Raw genomic sequence first — 20052 nt, 5'->3', positions numbered from 1 at the left:
CTAGCTCAGTTCTTCCATTTAGAGTTTGAAAGGGTGTTGCTTTCAAAAAAAGTGTTTTACAACTGGAAATAGATGTCTCTACTAAACAGATCCATATTTTCATGATTAGACAGGTGAACTGATCACAAAAAGACAGGTCATATACATAAACAATGAAATAAAACCCTGATTAGGGTTGCTAAGTCTGTTTTTCTAGGTTACAGCTAAATGAGAGCCATTATGTGGGCTTTCAGATAAACTCACAAAGCTCTTATCTGTATAAACCTGATAGATCTGCCATTACTCTTAGTGACTAACAGAAGTTATATCATTCAGTTTCATTAAAAATACATTAATCCTTTTTTAGTAACCTTCTTCTAATTCATTGATTCAATTATACAATGAACAATAAAAATGTTTGGTATAATAAAAATACAGTATTAAAATGTGTTATATACATAAATGTTTCATTGCAATAAGATTATTCAGGTTTTTAAAAATATTAACAATATTAATATCATGCCTTGAGATAACAAAGTATTCATTTCCCCAGTATCTCTGAAACTATATATCAAAAAGATTAGTCTTTACAACGAGAGGCCTGAAATGGTTGCTTATAGTATTACTTGTGGTCCTGTCACGTACAGACTTCCTGTAAAGTTGGTGACACCAGCACAGGTCGATCAAGGGACAGGAGAGTGTTATAGGATGTCTACATGTGTTGCTGCTAACTATGTGAAGCCAGGCTCCTCTGATCAGATCCGTTCCCCCCAAAGTCACTGGCTTTTGGCCTAAATTAAAATAGACTGAGACTCCCAGGGCTGGACCTTGAGTTGGAGCAAGTGCTGGGAACGTTTCGGCTGGTGGGAAGGATGCTCAGTACGCACACAGCAGCACTGGGAGCAACTTTTGCAGCAGTGGCAGCTGCTGTGGTCCCACTTACACCAGCTAAATGATTCGGACTATCAGGAGTCCAGTACAGCCTTCGATCTGGCCGTTCACGTAGGCCAACTGGAGTAATTCACCTAAAACGTTAATTGACTTTGACACAGCTAGTACTTTTAATAATTTTGTATTTGGTTTCTTTTGTTAATTTGTTATTACCTCAAATGCTGATAGCCAGGCTCAGCTGAGCAGGTTTCTGTGTGAGACACTCGATGTTTCTGGTTGCTGTGAAAAGACGGCATGATTTCTGCAAGCGTTCCAAGACTAGAGGAGAAGAAAGCACTTCATATTTTCATTAGTCATCCCTTTACAGATTTGCTTTTAATACTTTCAGCAAAGCATATTATTAAAAGCAATGACCTGAGGTCTTCATTCGGATATCAGACTTGCAATCCTGGATAATGTGCGCCGCAGGGCAGAGGTCACGCTGACGAGTCTGTTAATGTAGTCACTCTGGAATAAGATCAATCTCCATACTTTACCATATTGATCTAATAGCTCATTGGCACTTCCCTCTTTGAATTGATTAGCTCATGTGTGAAAAGAGATTGATGGATTTCTGACCCTGAAGAGTCTGTCGGGGGCACACCCATGGCAGGGAAGTGGATGTTTTCACCGCTTCATTTGGGTGGCTCATTATGTGGATGCCTCGTGGGGAATAAGGGTCATAACATTGTTTTATGAATTATTTACAGCGAAATACCAGGTTTTTGCTTCATTTGATGCTCTACCTGTACTGAATCTATTTGAAACAGAGCATGAAGAAACACACATGAATGGCCAAATAGACCAAATATTTGCGTAAAGGGAATCACCACATATAAGTGACCTTACAAAGCAATTTTACTAATATAAGGTAATCATAATAGATATGAGGGTAGGAATAGACTTCATGGGTCATCTAGTCCATTCCCCTTACACAATGACAGAATATTGATGATATCTAGAAATGAATTACATTTTAATTGCATATTCTGGATAAGTACTCACAGTGAATCTAGTTCAGGCATCTCGGGGAACTTTATGTGCACATCGCAATCTGAATGCAACATGTGAGCTAAAAAATAAACTATGTACATTTCTCAGTTGTTAAAAGTAACCTAAAAAAAAGAGATTCAACTCCATTTATCAAATAGTCATATATTTGCAAAATGCATATATTTGTCACAGTAGATTGGATTTGGGTGCTGTGTGTGCTCATGCAAGAGGAAATATAAAAGGAGCTGTCACCAGGAGCTGAATTTAAAAGTTGGCTTATGTTAGCTTGTACTTAAAAAATGTGTGCATTATCAGAGCCTTAACAGATATAAAGCAATAAAGCTAAGGACTCGCTCCTTGAAGTCTTCTGTTGAAGCGCAGGTATTTTTGTATTTCTGTCTGCCTATGAATTTTAGAATCAGTCTCAAAGGTATATATAATGAAATAATTTCTTTTATACCATCCAAGCTCAGGGTCCTCTATAACACCACACTTAGGATGGTGTTACATAGGATGTCAGGTTATATGGTTATGTCACAGTACACAAAATATTGAGCAAATAATTCTCATGGTGTTGTTAAACTGATGTTTATATTTATGTAAGGAAACTGTGCTTCACTAATAATATCTCATTGTATTATTTAACTGGACATTCTGGGTTTATTTTGGGAGCTGGCAGTTTAAATTGAAAGACAAATAATTTTATTTACAGAGAAGTGTCCACGTATGCTCCATGCATTCAGTCAACCCTCTTCTACTATCGGATTTACAGTAATATAAACAGATACCGCATAAAAACATAGTAATAGGCAGTCCCTTCCCTAAAGACCTTACATTCTAAAAGAAACAGACCCTCAGGCAGATTATTTTTTAAAAAAAGAAGAGAGCCAAAGAGAGAATTCAGTCCATTACCTGTCAGTGAAATGATGCTGAATATTTGTATAATCTTGCATTCATTTATACTTTGAAATCATTCAGGCTATTTTGTGTACCAGGAAAATTGCCCTGCTATAGACTTATGTAGCTGTATTAAAAAAAAGTTATAATACATCTCAGAAAAACTTATTAGAGGCAGAGTCACAATGCACTTTCCTTTGATAAGTCTGGGATTAATCAATAAATCTTCTTACATTTGGCTATGAAAGTATTATTTTAGTCATGGTAAATCTTCAAAAATAAAACTCACATTAAACTTGATTATAAATCAAAGTAACATCCTCACGCCTAGATTGGTAGTAGATTGCTAGACACTTGAACATGAGCTATACAAAACATGATTTTTTTTTAAGAAAATGTTGCCATTTTATTACAAATGCTTGCCCATCGACCAAGTTTCTGGCAGTCTGATTAACACCTAGCTCCCACAGCTGGGGTGCAGGGCACGCTCATGGGTGAATGAGCAGTAATCAGAGCAACCTTACTTTGTTGTTCATCACCCCTGCTGTCATTCAGAAATGAGCTAAGAAAAGCCTACTAGATTAGATGTACTGACTGTCTCTCTTTTTCCTAAACTTGCAGCTGATCTTCTATTGCATGCAGACATATAGGAACCCAATTTAGAAACTCAAAATTTTGATACCTGTGCCCAGCTGTAACAGCAAAGTCAGAGGCTGACTGAGCTGTGTCACAGTCCACAGTCATTTTTACCTGTAACACATTCTGTGTTTTATACTGCAAAAGTTCCTCTTACCAATATAACAAGCAGCCCAAATAAAAACAGTTTATTCAAGGGTATTTTTAATCATTAATATTAATTGTAACTGCAGTGCTAAGGTCTGTATGGGACCTGGGCAGAGTTGTGACAACCTTATTTTAATGATACTTCAGAGAATTCCAAATTAGAATCCAGGAAACAGGAAGTGGGAATAAATGAAGTAAAGCCAAATGAAAGGATAAATGGAAAAAACATTTTAATACACACTTGCCTATTCCTTAAACATTCATTCAGTCAACACTTCCTGTGTTTTTTAATAGCATGGCTCTGTCTGCTCTTTTACACTTGACTTTGTTAGGAAAGGAGCTAATTTTTTTAAAGATGGTGTTCACAGGTGAGAGGATTTAGCTAGATGGTAGCAGCTGCATGCCGAGAGCCTCCTGCAATGCTTTTAAGAATTAAAGAGAAGTACTAAGTATTTTGGATCATTCTCATGTACAGCAGCTCATTGGATCGTGCATCACTGGTTCTCACTACGTCTCTACAACCTTCTTGTATGACTTCAGCTTCCTTTGGTGGTGTTTTTAAGTAACTTTTTCTATCAAGTCATATGGATACTCATTTAAAATATGACAACCCCCATTCATAAAGCTGAATTTTCTTTCACTTTCTCCCTTACCATTGGGTCTTCTTTCACATTTAATCTCTGCCCTAGTGACTTACTGTTACTGCTGCAGCCCTTGGGATGTAAGACAACCTTTCTGTATTTTTTCTTCATCAGTATACTATCTCCCTTCACATCTTGACTGAAGGCACTGTTTCTCATGATTTCTTACTCCTCTTGCTGTGGCTTTTTTTTGGCCATTCTATTACAAAACAAGGGAAAACATAGTGGAATATATTTGTATGGTGAGTGCAGTGTTTTACAATAAGACCAGCCTCTATTGCCAAAGGTTTATTACAGGTGTATTACTTTCTGTCCTGTTTAGCACACTATAGTTCCCAGTCTTGAGACTTCAGATCCGTATATTTCAGTGATTCAAATATGGTCAGAAGGAAATACCTGCCCTTACATAGTTGGATGTTTGTCAAAAGGACTAAGAGGACTATGAAAAGTAAAATACAAAACATATTCCTGAAAAAGTTTGCAATGCTGTGCAGTCAAAAGATAAAGAACATTTAAAATACAAAACTGATGATTTGATGATAACTAGAAATGGTTTGGAACCTCCAATGTATTAGATTCTTTGTGTGGTTTATCAGTGCCCAACCCTGTATTTCACTAATAATACCTGGAGAAAGTATTCATCTCTCATTTACACTGCTGCAATGTTAAAGTAACTCCTGTTTAGTCATGATAATCAGATTATTTGCATGTTCCCATTGGTATAACTATGAATACAGTCCCATGATGTGTACACAAACCAACCTTTGTAGGTGTCACCTGTTAAAAGAGTAAGGTTATACTTCTCTTATGGCTTGCCCCTTTCCCAAACTCCATACTGCCTTGAACAGCTGTACTAGAAATAAACAGAAACCCTATTAAATAGAAGAGTAACCGCATAGTTTAATTTAAACAAGAGCCGATTTAAGTAACCCTTGTATTAATGCATGCAAAACCCAGCATTCTGGGGCATACAGCACTTGAAAGAACAGGACCCTAAGTGCATTGGGAGATTACTCTGCCTGCCTGTTACCATATTAAAGAGTCTTTCTGAAATTAGCATGTCTCTTGTGTCACATGTTAAAAATATTTTCCATGTTATACTTGGTTAATTGAGTTTTAATAGAATATTTATTTTGTGGAAAATAAATTTATTTCTTAGTAGGACTTCATCTTTAATACTAACAATCCACCCCTGTGTGTTGGTGGCTGTCTATTGAAATTTGATCTTGATGTTTTCTGAGGAATTTTACAAATGAGAGCTAACGTAGGAGGTAAATCTTACCTATAGACTCTTAGAATAAGTGTCAGCTGGAAAAATGACGTAGTTGTAAGAAAAATGAAATCATAATTTATCCAATAAATCAACAAACAGGAAAGGAATATTACATATTAGAAATCCTTTCAGATAATACTAAAATATGTGTGACTTGGAGACGACCACAGAGACTTTAACCGAAGGCTGCTGTACAATAGAGTGAAACTGCTGATTCAATATATTGAGAATAAATTCACCAGCAGTACCATAAAATTTACTAGACTCAGTCTTGTCTTCTGATTCCCCAGAGGACATCATTGTGCATCCTAAAAAGTAGATCAGAACCACAAGGCTAATGATGACTTGAGTGGGCCTAATTCTGATTTTGTTTATGTGGAAGTCAAAGAACTTATGTCCATGCAAGTTAAGAGTTACAAACATGGTGCAGCACATTTCCACAGTTAGTTTGCTGACATCAGAAAAAACAGGTGTACTTCTGGAGTAATGCAATGGGGAAAAACAGCTTTAGTACCAAAACTGCTACACAAACTATGCTGTTTTATATGATATTTTTTTTAAATTCTAGACCAAACTTATGCTGTACTAACATCAGTAGAGATACTCACAGGAGTAGGATTTTGAAGGTCAGTTCTATGGGTCCAGGCCTGAAAAAGGCACCTTCTTCTTCACTCTGTGAAACAGATGCTGAGAAGAAGAAATAATTTTCCCATTTCCGCATCTTTGCATTCACTTTGTCAGGGAAGAAACGCTGCATTGTAAGCAGAATTTTCAGCTGGGACTAAAAAGAAATCCTTTTCTTATTTTCAGTTGAAAAAAAAACACCTAAAGAAGAACCTAAGAAAAACACATTTATAATTCATCAGAAATAATGCTGACTGCAAAATACTAAGTAATTTTCATGCAGTTTGCAGAGATAAATGTGAGGAAAAGGAGAAAAAATAAGTGTTATATGTCGCATTTGATGCAGTATATAATATAAATATATATATACACACACAAAAAAAGTTTATTGTAATAGCCCTTTCATCTGATCTTTGAAGAACTGAGATTTATCATTTACCTTCTTAATAGTAGGGAATACCCTCTAAATGGAGTCTAAATATCTGTAAAAGAAGAGGTCTTATTCTTTAGTAGGATTACCGTCTGCTGCTTACCCTTACTGCCTTCAACAATCTGAAGCCCCTAGATTCATGCACCTTGTGTTATACTCCTGCAAGAAAACAGGATGAGTGTGAACTGATGCTCAAGGTAGCTTTTTATTAAAGTATTTTAATTCAATGGAAGATATGCACTGAAACTGTGAAACGGCTGGTCACTGCTGTTTTGATCCCTTCTTTCACAGTGATGTTACATATAGCTGTCCGGCGGCATGAGAGGGGAGGAGATGTTGCGAAGCCATCACTCTCCCTGTGTGCATTTGCTACACAGCAAATACATAGCAGGAAACACCACACACCATTCAGAGCACGGGCACCATGTATTCACCATTTCACTTTTTTGGAAGGGTAAAAGTGCAGGGGTTTTCAAAGGTATAATGTTGCTTTGTGCTATAAATTCTTTACTTATGTCCTTTAAAAACCTGAAAAATGGCTTGATATTCCAAATACATACAGTTCCATGAGCAGGGAGTTAATGAAGCATGTTAGTCCTTCCCTATTCCTCTCTTTTAGTTCTGGAAGAACTGGAACAATCATAGTTAACATTAAGCTGGAGCAATCATAGTTAATATTAAATATTTTTTTCTTGAATTGTGTAGCATTTTATTACTGAGTTTATAGGCAGTAATCACATTTTATTAGGGTATTCACTGATTCTGAAAGTTATGTGCATTTACTTCTAAAACCACATCAACTGTTACGTGCTGCTTTTTCACAGCAACCTTCCACAAGTTTCCCACTGTTAGCAGCAACCCGTTTGGAGACTCCAAATCCTTCTCTACCTATGTAATGATTTGGAAACTGTGCGTGCATTCACAAGTGAAAAATAGCCTCTGGGGTGCACTTGTCGTATAAAACTTTGATTTGGGGTGATTTGCTTCACTATAGCATAAGAAAATGGAGTAACAACTCGAGCTATATGTCTGCAATGACTTGTGAGTGATTTCCTAACTACACTTGAAAGAAAGTTCAACCATCCCTTGAACCTGTATGCTTCAGGCTGAACAGTTCAGACAGATGTTTAATTACTTCATACTCAGTAGGAAATGGCTATTCAATGGCCGTAGAATTTAAAAGTGGCACTATGAGAAGAACGCTTCGTGTTATTTCTATATTGGCATTCCCTTTTAGAAGCATAAGTAAAAATAATTCAGCTGAATCCAACATGGTTTTATCACATAAATTTCAATTATTTTTTTTTTTTAATCATTAGATACCCTTTCAGATTTTTAGTAGCAGAAAAGCCCAAAGCTATAGTGCAAGTTGATGCAAATGAAAAGAGATGAAAAAGGATCCTCCAACTTCTCAGAAAGGGAGGTGTAGACTGGGTAAAAGGTGAGTGCATCGTTTAACTGAATCTGCAGCAATAATTATAAGGAAAATATTTAACTTAGAGTAACACAAAAAACCCCATGACCCTGAAACTTTTAACAGGTAATTCATCAAGTGTCAGGCTGAAAACACTTCTTCAGAAGAAAAATTGTCGTAAATCTGCAGTTGTTGGTTACAGTATGCTAAATATTGTGAAACACTTTCCTAAAAGAAAGACACAGTGTGGTTTTGATAAGATTAAGGTGCATTTCAGCAAAGCATACACATTATTCTTCATTTTACTGTTTGGCAATTTCAATGTTCTTCTTCAGAGAAAACAAAAGTTTATAATGATTAACATCCTGTGCTGTGGGAAGCACACACTCTACAACAATACTACTCTTGTGTTGCACTAGCCTTCCTCATCTATAACAGCAGCACAAATAGTTTTTCAGATGAGTAACCAGTATTTCTGAGATAAGTTCTTCCTTTAACTACAATTGATAATTGTGTATTGCCGTGTCAACAGAGGCCTCAGTGAGCCTGACAAACTTCCACCGAGCCCCGTACCAAGAGCTGAAGGCCCAGCTGAACGGGAGGCTGGGGTTGAGCAGACGGTTGTGACATTCCCAGCCCCAGCCTCAGACCACCTTTTTGTCCTGCCAAGGGGTAGTGTGTCACCAGCGTGGGCAGATTTAGACCTTTACACTTCAAATTGAGAGTCTGTTTCCTCCAGTCCTGGAAATAGCCTATGTGTTTGCCTTGTATTGGTAAGATAAATTACGCAAACTAACAGTCACATCTGAATGTATTCTCATGCATGCCTGGTTCCTAATTCTTGCTAGCAGACAACTCGGAAAAGTAATCTTACAATTCCAGCTGGCAGTGGACAAACTCAGGCATGCTGCCAGGGAATTCTGTGTTCAGACCTGTATTCAGGTATTTAACAGCGTGTTCGCCGTGCAGATGAGCAATACCATCTGAATCTTTCACAGTGGACACGAAGTGCCACGGTTCCACCAGTCTCCGTGGTTCTATTAAATCCCGAGGAAAAAAGGTCAAAGGGCTTGGTGGAGGGGGCACGTCTCTGTCTCTCTCTTTCCACGGATCTGATTTTTTTAAAATGTGGGGAGCAGTGCTTTGTAGTGAAATTGCACAGCAAGCGACTGTAAGGGGCACAGTGACCCTCCCGCACCTGGAGCATAGACTCTCCTACTACACTGTGACCCACCTTTATCCATTCCTGTCCTGCCAACCCAGCCATAGAGCAGTTCTTCTCTGGTGCTTTACTGAGAGGAGCTGGGATGGCCAGTGGCTGGGACAAGAGGAGTGTGCAGGCTGCAGCCAGTCCTTCCCAAGCGCTGCAGCAAATAGGCTGCACAAGTAGTGTTCCCTCCCGGGGCAGGGGACAAAGAGAGAGAGCACCAAAGGTTTCTTTCACAGAGGTTACAATACTGAAATACTGTCAATTAATACTGACACTGTGCACATTTCTACCATGAAGTCACTGAAGACAGGTTTCCAGGTCAACACGGGAAGGACAAAATCTTAAAACCTTGTCAGAATATAGTGCATTGCATGCTGCCATCCACCGGTACACAAAACACCTGTCAGTGGATATTGCATGGGCAAACTGACTGCACAATGTCTTGTTCACCATGTCTACCTGTTTACCTACCAGCATTCCAGGTGCTGGGAGACCCTTTTTGCATCATGAGTTATGCTCGTACATTAGTTTATTCTGGCTAGCTTGGTAGTTAGTAGGCAGCACAGTGGGGTGGCACTGGGTGGTTGTGGCAATGACCATTTGTCTTACAGCTTATGACTTGGGGAATATGCTACAAATAGTTCAAAGAGCATGAGATACAAGGTTACAGGTAACTCCACATTCTGACATGCTTCCTTGTCCTCACTGTAAGCATAGGTAAATAGCATTTTGGTATAGGCAATAGGATTTACCTATTGCCATGTATTAATGCTATCAGAAAGCTATCCCTTGCTCCACCTTTGTATCTCTACTGCTTGAGAGAGTGGACAGCACACATGCTCACTTTCACCTCTGGGATTTCTCCTGCCTGTTGCTTACAATTGCCATCCTCTGCTTCTCTAACACGAAGTACTTCTTCCTTCTCTGCCCCAGCAGCATCACTTACTGTCACACAAACCCTTTAGGTCTGCATCTCATCCAGTCTCAGCAGTCTCACCTTCAAGGTTTTACCTGATATCCAATTTCCCTTATGTCTTCTCTTACTACACTGCTTCCCCATTCCCCTCCTTTAAAGCCTCCTACTAAGCACTCTCTTTGCTTCCCTTGTCCCTTAGCAGCAGTGTTACAAGTGTGATGTTTTTACTCAATTCACTCGTAACATTATTAACTCTTTCATGCCACCCTGCATGCTGGAAATAATCTCCTGTTTCTTTTTTCCTGTCACATACCCTCCCTTAGCTACCTCTGCATCTTTCCTCAAAAGGCATTTCTTTAGCAACAATTCCCAGTTACACTGTCCCCCCCCCTGGTGTGTCTTCATCTGAATGCCACTGGCCAGAGAGAACCTAAATTTAACTATCTGGGCACAGTGTCCACTCATACTTTTGCTCAAGGCTCGATACCTGTCAAATGGGTATCTTGCCTGACAGCTTGCTTAGGTAAGACATGGGTTACATTTTCCTCCAGTCAATGTTCTGTTATGGCAGGGAGCAGCTGCAGATTTGGGGAGTGTTCTTGCAGCAGCCGTTTGTTGGCTGTATGATGTTCAATATTTATTTATAATCATTCCCAGTAGTTGGGACAACTTTTTTTCTTCTTGTTGTTAAAACATCAATAATACTTATAAAGATCTCCACAAACTGAAAAACCTCAAAGTTTAGCCAGTAGTGCAAGTTTTTGAGCGTGTTTCTAGTCCAATGTATACCATGATTGAAAATGATGTTGATTATAGGGAAGTCCCAGACTGGAGCTAAGTCATCTTGGCAACAGAATCTTACCTTTTCTCCCACTTACCCCATCAACGGTGGACTAGCATGCTTTGGAGTCAGAAGTCCACAAGATGTTTTTCTGCAGAGCACCTTCCTCTTCAAAACTCACTCTCCACTCTGGCCACTGAAACTGAAGCCTCTCTGCCATCAGGATTTGTTTAAGGCACATACTTGTTTTGGTGAAAGGTTGATTTTTTTTGTTTTGACAGATAATATGCTCCTGCAAGTCATTTACTGACATGCCACAAACACAAAGGTGTTTGTGTTCTGACTAAAGTTACACACGTCATAAAGTTTACCAGCTCATTCTAACATAAGAAGTCATGTGTTACCATTTTTGTTCAATGTGATCTATGTTGTTTTCTTTTTTTTTTTTTTTTTGTTTTGTATGCATTAGCAGAGATAAATTATGTAGTTTTCCTCATTTACGTGCCTTTCAGAAGTAGACTGGAATTGGTCACTTGACCTACATGTTAGTAATCCATGAACCTCCCTTAAAGTCACCTCTGTTTCTTCCTAGTGCAAACTGGGAAGCATTCTGCTGCCCTGCCAGCTTTCTTAAAATGGCAAAAGCAGCTGGATCTAATGAGAGTCTTCTGAAGGCAATACCGTGTTTGGGATGTGTGTTGTTCTTTTTATGCTATCCATTTTATAGGCATTCACTGGTTAAATTACAGTGAATATGTAGGAGCTGATTCTGTGAACCACTAGCAGATGTTCACTGTTGCCAGTTTTATGAGTCTTACAGAACAGCAGGAACAGACTATGTGCAAAACATTTTTTTTGTGATTTTGCCATCTCATACTGTTCTCACAGCACTGGCTCGGTAATGATATGATAAAGCTTGGGAGGTAAGCTTTGATTGCAGCTAGCTGCTGTTGGGGCCTTCAGAAAGCCAGACCTGTAAAGTGTAGCTTGTTTTCAAAAGCCTGTGGCTGAGACAGATGGGTTAGCTGGAAATATGTCATTTATAATATAATCAAATTCTTGACCTCTTATTCAGTTATTAGTTGTTATGACATGGATGCTGAATGCTTAAACTGCCTCACAGTTTGTTTCGTTCAGATGTAAGCTGTGCTAGCTTTGTGTGAAATGCTAATTTTGGATGAAATTATCATGTTAGCATGATTTACTTGATTTCTGTAACACCTTGTTGTACGGAGGAGAAAACGGTCACAAAATGGTTTCATGTGAAAAGCAAGAGTACCAGAATCTGTAAATGTCAAGCATCTTCTTCAGATAGTGCCTTATTTTAAACCTGCCACAAGTTTTGGTGGGGAGTGTATCAATGTGGTAATTTACTGTCTTCTCTTAAGCTAACAAGTCACTTGGTTGAGAGGTTTTGTAGTCAAATACATGTTGTGGGCAGAGGAAGAGATCTTTAATACAGAATCAGCCTTGCCCTGTGATCTGAACAGAAATGAATTATCATGGGCACAGACAGCACAGGGATGGAGCAAGGCTGAGTTTGTGATAGCACTAGCTTTACTTTGACTTAGTAATATATCCATCTACAGAATCCACACCTCTTTCTTTCCTCCATCTCTATTGCCAATGGATATGTAGCTTCTAGGAGTCATCTGAGCATACATGTATTAACTGTGACTGTAGACAGAACAGCAACTGTGATAAAAAGTTATTCTTAATACTGGAAAGCCAATGAATACTGAATGCAAAATATTTGAAATATCAGAACTGAGAGTGTTTGCACAATCCTAATTCTGCCCTTTTGTGTCTATGCATTAAAATCTTTATAACACAAATGCATATTGAAGATAAAATAATAATAGGACAGCCAATCTTAATACAAGCATTAACTAATTCTGCAGTGCTTGGTTTTGCAACCTTAAGGTATTATTTTGGCACAGATATTTGGATATAGTTTTCCTTGACTTGTTGGGGGTTTTGGGGGGGGGTGTTGTTGGTTTTTTTTTAAAGAGCAAAGGTGGATACGTAAAAAAACCAAACTAAAACCCCATGAAAATCATATATCTTCTAGGTAAAGCAGCAGTGGAGGGAATTGATTTGTGCAGTTTTCCAGCACAGATACCTGCTGCAGCCATGGAGCAGGCAAAAGGAAGAACCAAGGGTCCTAGTGCAGGCTGTGCAGGAGAGTGGGATCTGCTGCACAGGGGGGTTTCTGCCCTTTTCTCCCCACTGGCTTTGTGCTAATCTGCTCCTTTCTCTCCTGATTTCACTTGCTTGCACAGTCCAGCAAGAGGGAATAATTTGAGACAGATACCTAAGGGGGAGAAACCGGGACAAGAACAGTTTGGAGAAGACTGTGAGTGGGGAGAAGGGAAGTTAAGATGAATGGAGGCTGCAAACAGAGACTTTGATGTTTAAGATGTTAAAGGCTGAGCTGTATGGCAAGTGACTGGAAAGAGGGAGACAATACTAGGTAACTTTCACAGGTGACACTACAAAAGTCTATTAGTAACAAATTCAGCTCGTGCAAGATTGCTCCTTATAGTGCAGTTTCCTGTGCACTATGAAATCTAGTTCTAAAGCAATTGAAATTAAAACATCTGAAAAACAACTTTAACAGTTCCATGTCTCAGAAATTCTAGGCATTTCCCCACTTTAAATATTCTCTTTGCTAATTTTTTTCTAATTTATAGCATTTTTAATCTGTTCAGCAATTGCTATCTAAAAGGACTCTAAGAACCTGCATAACTATATACATGGTATTACCATATCTGCACCAGACACTTAATTGTAGCAAGGCTAATATATGCATTCTTTAACTCTTCCATGTCTGAAGACAGACTTTGTTTGATTTTAGGAAGAAATTCATAAGCTCACGAAGAACAGGTCCAGAGGATACTGATGTTTACCATGACTTAAATTCACAGTCTGCCTTCCACTAATTTGTGATTTTTTCCTCCCATTTCTATTAAAATCTTAATTATTTTTCAGTCTTTAAAGGGAAGAAAACTGAAAGCAATAGGAGTCAGTTTAGTGATATACTTTGTTGTCCTATAATATGTACATGCCAGATGACACTGGATAAAAACTTAATGCAGGTTGCTTGTGCTGAGTGCCCAGTATGTTCCTTCTATTACCAAATGCGGTCACTGATATGTCTCACTGCTCACTATTGCCCTGTGCACAGCCCTTTCCTTCCCTATCAGTGATATCTGAAGCTGCTCAGCTTCCATTTATGAAGAAGTTTTCTTTTTTCATAGTACCACAACCATTCTTAGAGGGAGTGTTTACCTCTCTCTTCACTTTTCCCTTTGCAAGGGACTGATCTCCAACTTGGGCTTGTTGCAGCAAAAATGCTTTCGAATCTGCAGATTCCTTACTATTTCTGGAAGCTGAGGTTCAAGGACAGGGAGTATGGGGAAGTTCACATTAGCATTATTTCTGTTATTCTTGTTTTGGGTAAAAATAATAGCCCATTTCCATAACCATCTCATAAATGTACTATTATTATTACCTTGCATAACAATGCTGTAGTTCTGCTTTCCTAGAATGTAATCAGTAGTAAATATTGCGTGCATTTTATGGTTAAAAGTTTCAACAGTGCCCTATTTATTCAGCTGAGTGGAAATTTGTAGGTGAATAGGTTTTGATAGTATTTCTGCTCTCATGTTAACCAGATGCTTGAAGGAGGAGTGCCTCCACAGTGTGATGTAAGACTTACTCCCAGAGTGATGCCACCAACGTTCATGTTTGCTTTACAGGTTGATGACCAAATGAAGTTGCTTCAGAACTGCTGGAGCGAACTCTTAATTCTAGATCACATTTACCGGCAAGTGGTGCATGGGAAAGAAGGCTCCATCCTCCTGGTTACCGGGCAACAAGTGAGTATGCGGGCTCAGAGAAGTATTGATGGCTTTTTAGTAATCATTTTCAAAACAGCAGGAGTTTAACTAGGTCAGAAGCACTCCTGTGTTCTCAGAGATTCTCCACAAATAATGTAGATAAAATGACATGTGCACTCTGTTCCTAGTCTGCTGATTACGGTTAAACTTATAAAAGCAGATATAATCATAAGCACTTTGCTTTTCAAATATACTCGTACACTTCAGTGATTGAAAAATATCAGATGAGAAGTGTTTCTCCCGAAGTTGTATTTCCTTTGGGCTAAAATGGTTTCTGACAGCAACAACACTCCCAAACCTGATGCCTTATGTCTGAACAATTATAGCTTATTTTCCCTTCAGAATTGTGGTCTACTCAAAAGAATCACTAGCTTTGTCAGAAACCTAGAGAACCTGCAGCTACGACCTCAGAAATATCTTGCTTTTAGAGAAGTATGCACGTGTGAAAAATTGGGCAGCTGAGACATCTAATCCCAGGAAAATAATTCTGTCCATAGGCTTATAAATGCAAGCACTGTCTCAGGAGCTGTCTCAGGGTACACACCCTGCAGTTTCTGCACAGCTTTCCAAGGGTTAATTTTCTTCAGGTGTCAGGTGCATAGATGTCCCAAAATGCAAGAGCAACAATGTGGCAAATACCAGGAAAACTGTGAGAAAACGCAAAGGAAATAGAAAGTTTTGTCTCCCTCACACTTCCCAAAGCACAAAGAATTTGACAGTAAAATAAGAACCTTATTCCTGAGATTCTTATTCTGGTTTTAACAGAAAGAAAGAAAGAAAAAAATAAGACAGTATCAAAGAGAAGAAAATGTGCCTGTACATGGTGTTCCTGATTCAAAGTGAAAACAATGGCCCATTGCTATTTAAGTAGCTTCAAACTGAACTGCCTCAATTTATACACACATGGCAAAGGGTTCATTTTTCTAAGATACATCATTTATGTCTGCATGTTGTGGGATCTGCTTACAGCCTTAGTTATAGTTTTAAAATTGTAGCCATTTCTTAACACTAAGAACAAGTGTTTGTAAGAATCAGAAGGAGAAATAGCTGTTTGCATTTATGATTAAAGGGTGTACAGTTGAAGGGAGAAATGGCCAACTTGTCCAAGAAAAGGAGTGGGCAAATTCAAATTCTAGCTATGGAACTGACTCCTGTACCTTTGTGGAAATCACTAACCTATCTGAGATAAAGTTGTACTCCCTAATTATATGGGCAAAAATTAGTTTCATTACTCTTGATTTATATTGGTGCTATTGAGAAAATGAGTGATCCCCTTTCCATTTCATCTTCTCCAAAACATGGACAATTGTACAGGCAATTATTTTATCTATCACACAAGGTGCTTGCTTATTCCTTTGTTTATAAAACTATAAGTATATTGACAGGTTTCTGTTCCTGAGAGAACTGGTAAATTAGTGTCTTGTTTGTGATGTGATTAGCTAGTTTTTAAAGGTACTGAGTGCCTAAGTCCCCCTGAAATCATTAGAGACAACTAAATACCCTTAAATTCTAGCCATTGTCCCCATTTTTCCACAGTAATAATTCTTACCTCGTTAGCCACTTTTATCCTTTCTTGCAAAAAAATCCCACCTGTACATGATCTCAAGGCAAAGCAGAACATTTCATCACTGTTGGACAACAGGTAGCAGGATTGTTATTAAAGGTACTGCTTGCAAATCATCAGCTAGTTTTGGAAGTTGTATCTTTCCAGGCAGAATTATAGTCTCCAACCAAATTAAAACCTGACTAAACTGGACTGATTGCATCCATTTTTGCCCCAGGTTTGTCAAATGGGTTTAATATGTTCTCCTTTCAACCCAATTTCACTTCTATATTCCAAAGTTTGTCTTTTTGAAATCGATGCAAGCACCCCCAGTGTCCCCCATCATCTTCTGTACTTTCCTCTTCACACTTAGGCTGCTTGGAGAGCAAGGAGCCATAGTACGGGAAGAGCAAACAAGAACACTACAGTCAGTCCCGTTCCTTATGGATAGACTCCTTCCCATTGCATGCTTGCTAATGACTGGAGAGCATACTCCCATGGATGCACCACAGATTCTCCTTGAGAAACAGGGAGTCACCAGACCAGCAGTAAATACGCAGTCTCCGACTGCTGTTTTTGAAACTGGAACGAGTCTGAAATCTGCACATAATGCCACTCTATTGTCCTGATCTCGTTCAGCTCTAGGCACAGCCATCCTACACTGAAAGCCAGACTGCTTACAGGAGCAGGCACAGCTGCGCTGGCAGCACCTGCTCTCGCTGGGCTGCATGGCACGCGTGCTCACAGAAAGCCCGTTGGTTGTTCAGGTATCGCAGACACGCAATTGCTATGCCAGTATGCTACTTGTATGCCATTTGTCCTTCAAAAGTATTTACTTTTAAACATATCTATTTAAATTATTTTCATGGGTGAAAATCATTCATTGAAGAACCTCTTTTATTTAGAGGGACAACGCTGGGTGAGCTAAGCAGAAGGTTTAAAATCCTTAGAATTGCCAGAGCCACAAATCTTAAAATCACAGAATAATCCAGGCTGGAAGGGATTTTAAGGAGTATCTAGTTCAACTCCCTGCTCAAACCAGGTTTCTCAGGACTTAGAAAACCCCCAGGGTTGGCAAATGCAAAACTTCCCTGTGCAGCCGTGCCCACTGCCTAACCATCTTCAGGGGGAGAACATTTTTTCTTCACTCTGCTCTAAATCTCTCTTTTTTCCAACTTAGACCCGATGCTGGTCACTCTTCTTGAGTCCTACTGCAAAGCACAGACCCTGGAGACCTTGCTGGTAAAGGCTGAGGCCGAGGCGGCACTGAGTGCCTTGTCTGATCTGTGTTTGCTGCCACTAAATCACTCGCTGATCACAGCAAGTCTCACGGGTTCCTTGTTCATCCCCTAACTACAATTTGACATCCCTTGCGAGTCTCAGCTCCAGCTGAACACTGGCTTTTTTAACACCATCCCGGCGTGCCTGGACAGTGCTTCTAAGTGACTTGTCCTGAGCCATTCCGGCTTCGGCTGCTGTCCCCTGCCTTTCAGCATTCCAGCTCAGCCGTGAGTTACTTGTTCAGTCAAGCTGATCCAGTACAACTGTTTCTTATCCCAAGTGTCAGGATGGACCACCCTGGCAGCATCCACTCCGTCTGTTGTCATTCTAAGACACAACACCAGTTCAAATGTATTTATGAAAGGACAGTTACGACCATGTCTGTCTCCTCTGTATTAAGTGTAAAATAATTCTGGAAAGCCACACTTCTAGACCCAGACATGATGAGGTTTTGCTATTGCACGAAGTGCTGCATACCTCCTGGCTGCTGCTCTGATCCTTTCAGTTCCTCCAGTAGAGACAGGAAAATAACTGCCACCATCTCATAATAATTAATTGATTAATTAATGTGGAAAGCCCTCTGACACTTCTGATGTTTTTATTTACTGCTACCAGCAAAGCACTATGAGCAAAATTACAGTCAGTTGTCTGGTTTTCAAAGATACTAACTTTAAACTGCGGACCTGAGCTAGACAGCCTACTTTATTACCTGAGAGATCATGATTATTGTCACAAGTTAGCAAATTTAAGACCTCAGAAGCCTCACTCCTTGCTTTCTTTAATATATCCCTTCACAAAAGCTACACACAAACAGTCCTTTTACGATCACAATCAAGGGGGAAACTGTTGGGGGGAAATTATCACCACTTAATTAGAACACACCTGCTTCCTCCACTTAGGCTGCACAGCCTCTGTTCCTCAGATGCAAAAGTCAAACTTCATCCAGCTCCCCAGGGCCATACCACTGTCAGTTTCATACTAGGTATCTAAAATGGGCTAGTAGTTAGAAGCACACTCAATAATTTTCAAACGCATTGGCTCAAACCCCATTACCTTAGGGCATTCCTCTCACATTTCCATACATCTGCATTTCCCTCAAGCCATTGGCTTATGAGTTTTACCCAGTGTCAATCTACTGTTCCCACTTTGATGGGGAAAAGGTGCAGTCAGCAACAAACTTGTAAGCATTGGCCCTTGCAGAAAAAAAAGACTGTGTTTTATTTTATTTTGTTATTTATTTGGTTGGGATTTCATAAATGAAGCTCTTCTGTGTGTATGTGTTTCAAGAAAGCACTTTTTTCAGATCATTACAATTCCTCAGCAGTTCCTCAGAAACAAGTTCCTCCCTATGCTGCGTACTTCATTTTCTGCACTAAGTACTGCCCCTCAGCAGTAGCAATTACCATTTCAAAAGGAAAAAAAGTAGCACAAATACATTTTACAACTCTCCAAATTTCATAATAGAAAATAGCTAAGGAGTGATTTGCAATGTGGTGGTTAATTGCAAATCATTGCCAATATGCTCTCCACATGCCAAGTTTCATAGGCTTGCCATGTGGCATGTAATTTTAACAGACCATTTCTAATTATAGAACTTCAATTCCTCGAACCGGAGCACTTCCCTTTTCTATCTTCTACACCAGCTATACATTGCTACCTTCCACGATCCAGCACACACATGGTAGATACTAAAGCTCTATACAGAATATCATTGTTCATGCATTTTCATGCTGCAGTCAACACGCAACACATGAATTGTAGCCTCTGCTGCCCAGACATAAGCTGCTCATTTTGTTCGTACTTCCTTGCCAAATCCTCCCTCTGCTGAGTTTGGTCAAAGCCTTTCAGGTTAAAAAGGTGGTCCAAAAATGTGCCTAAATCTCAGATTCCTTTTTTTGAGGTTGTTGAAACTACTGATTTTGTTGAAGTCATCACACAAGTACATCTTTCCATCTGGATTTGTATTCTAAAGTATAGCACCAGAGAAGAGCATGAGACATAACCAAGATCTTAACAGTGTTGTGTTTTGAAGCAAATCAAAATTGAGCTACAATTTAGATCAGAATTTCGTGGGTCGAACCTCTCCCTAGATGGGATACTTTGTAGGTACCTTATTGAAAGGTGGTGATGTGTGGTGTGGGGAATTTTCTGTGGTAATGTTATCTCTGTTAGACTTACCCACTTGCAAAGAAGGCTTCTACTGTCCCAATGTAGCTGTATGTGCTGAGGCCTTTGGAGACTCTATTTGTCTAGGGAACAGACCTGCAAGTTCAAGGAAAAATCACCTTGCCACTGGAAAGATTCTCAAGATGCAGCTGAACTTCCGAACTATGGGCTACAGATGGCTGTATCACAAAGAAAGATCACCGTTGCAGATCACTGTTGTACAAAACGTTACAAGAGTGTTAGAGGAAGGAGTGTCTCTGAAGGACAAGATAAAAGAGCTGGCAGAAAA

At 39.3% G+C, this 20052-nt stretch overlaps 1 protein-coding gene across 4 annotated transcripts in view; it reads left to right on the top strand.

Annotated features, from left to right (window-relative positions):
• NR5A2 (nuclear receptor subfamily 5 group A member 2) overlaps positions 1–20052 on the top strand; it is a 96537-nt gene that overhangs the window by 37966 nt on the left and 38519 nt on the right. For 3 of the 4 annotated variants that reach the window (XM_055724426.1, XM_055724424.1, XM_055724425.1), the window contains one exon: positions 14633–14752. In XM_055724426.1, coding sequence (XP_055580401.1) covers positions 14633–14752 — 120 coding nt within the window. Of the gene's footprint in view, positions 1–14632; positions 14753–16689; positions 16813–20052 lie in introns of those variants that run through there. The other variant, XM_055724427.1, reaches the window with a different exon arrangement.

This window comes from Falco cherrug, chromosome 12 (assembly GCF_023634085.1).
Source record: "Falco cherrug isolate bFalChe1 chromosome 12, bFalChe1.pri, whole genome shotgun sequence".
Lineage (NCBI taxonomy): Eukaryota > Metazoa > Chordata > Aves > Falconiformes > Falconidae > Falco > Falco cherrug.
The sequence above is the reverse complement of the archived record's forward strand: the minus strand, read 5'-3'. Positions and strand labels throughout refer to the sequence as shown.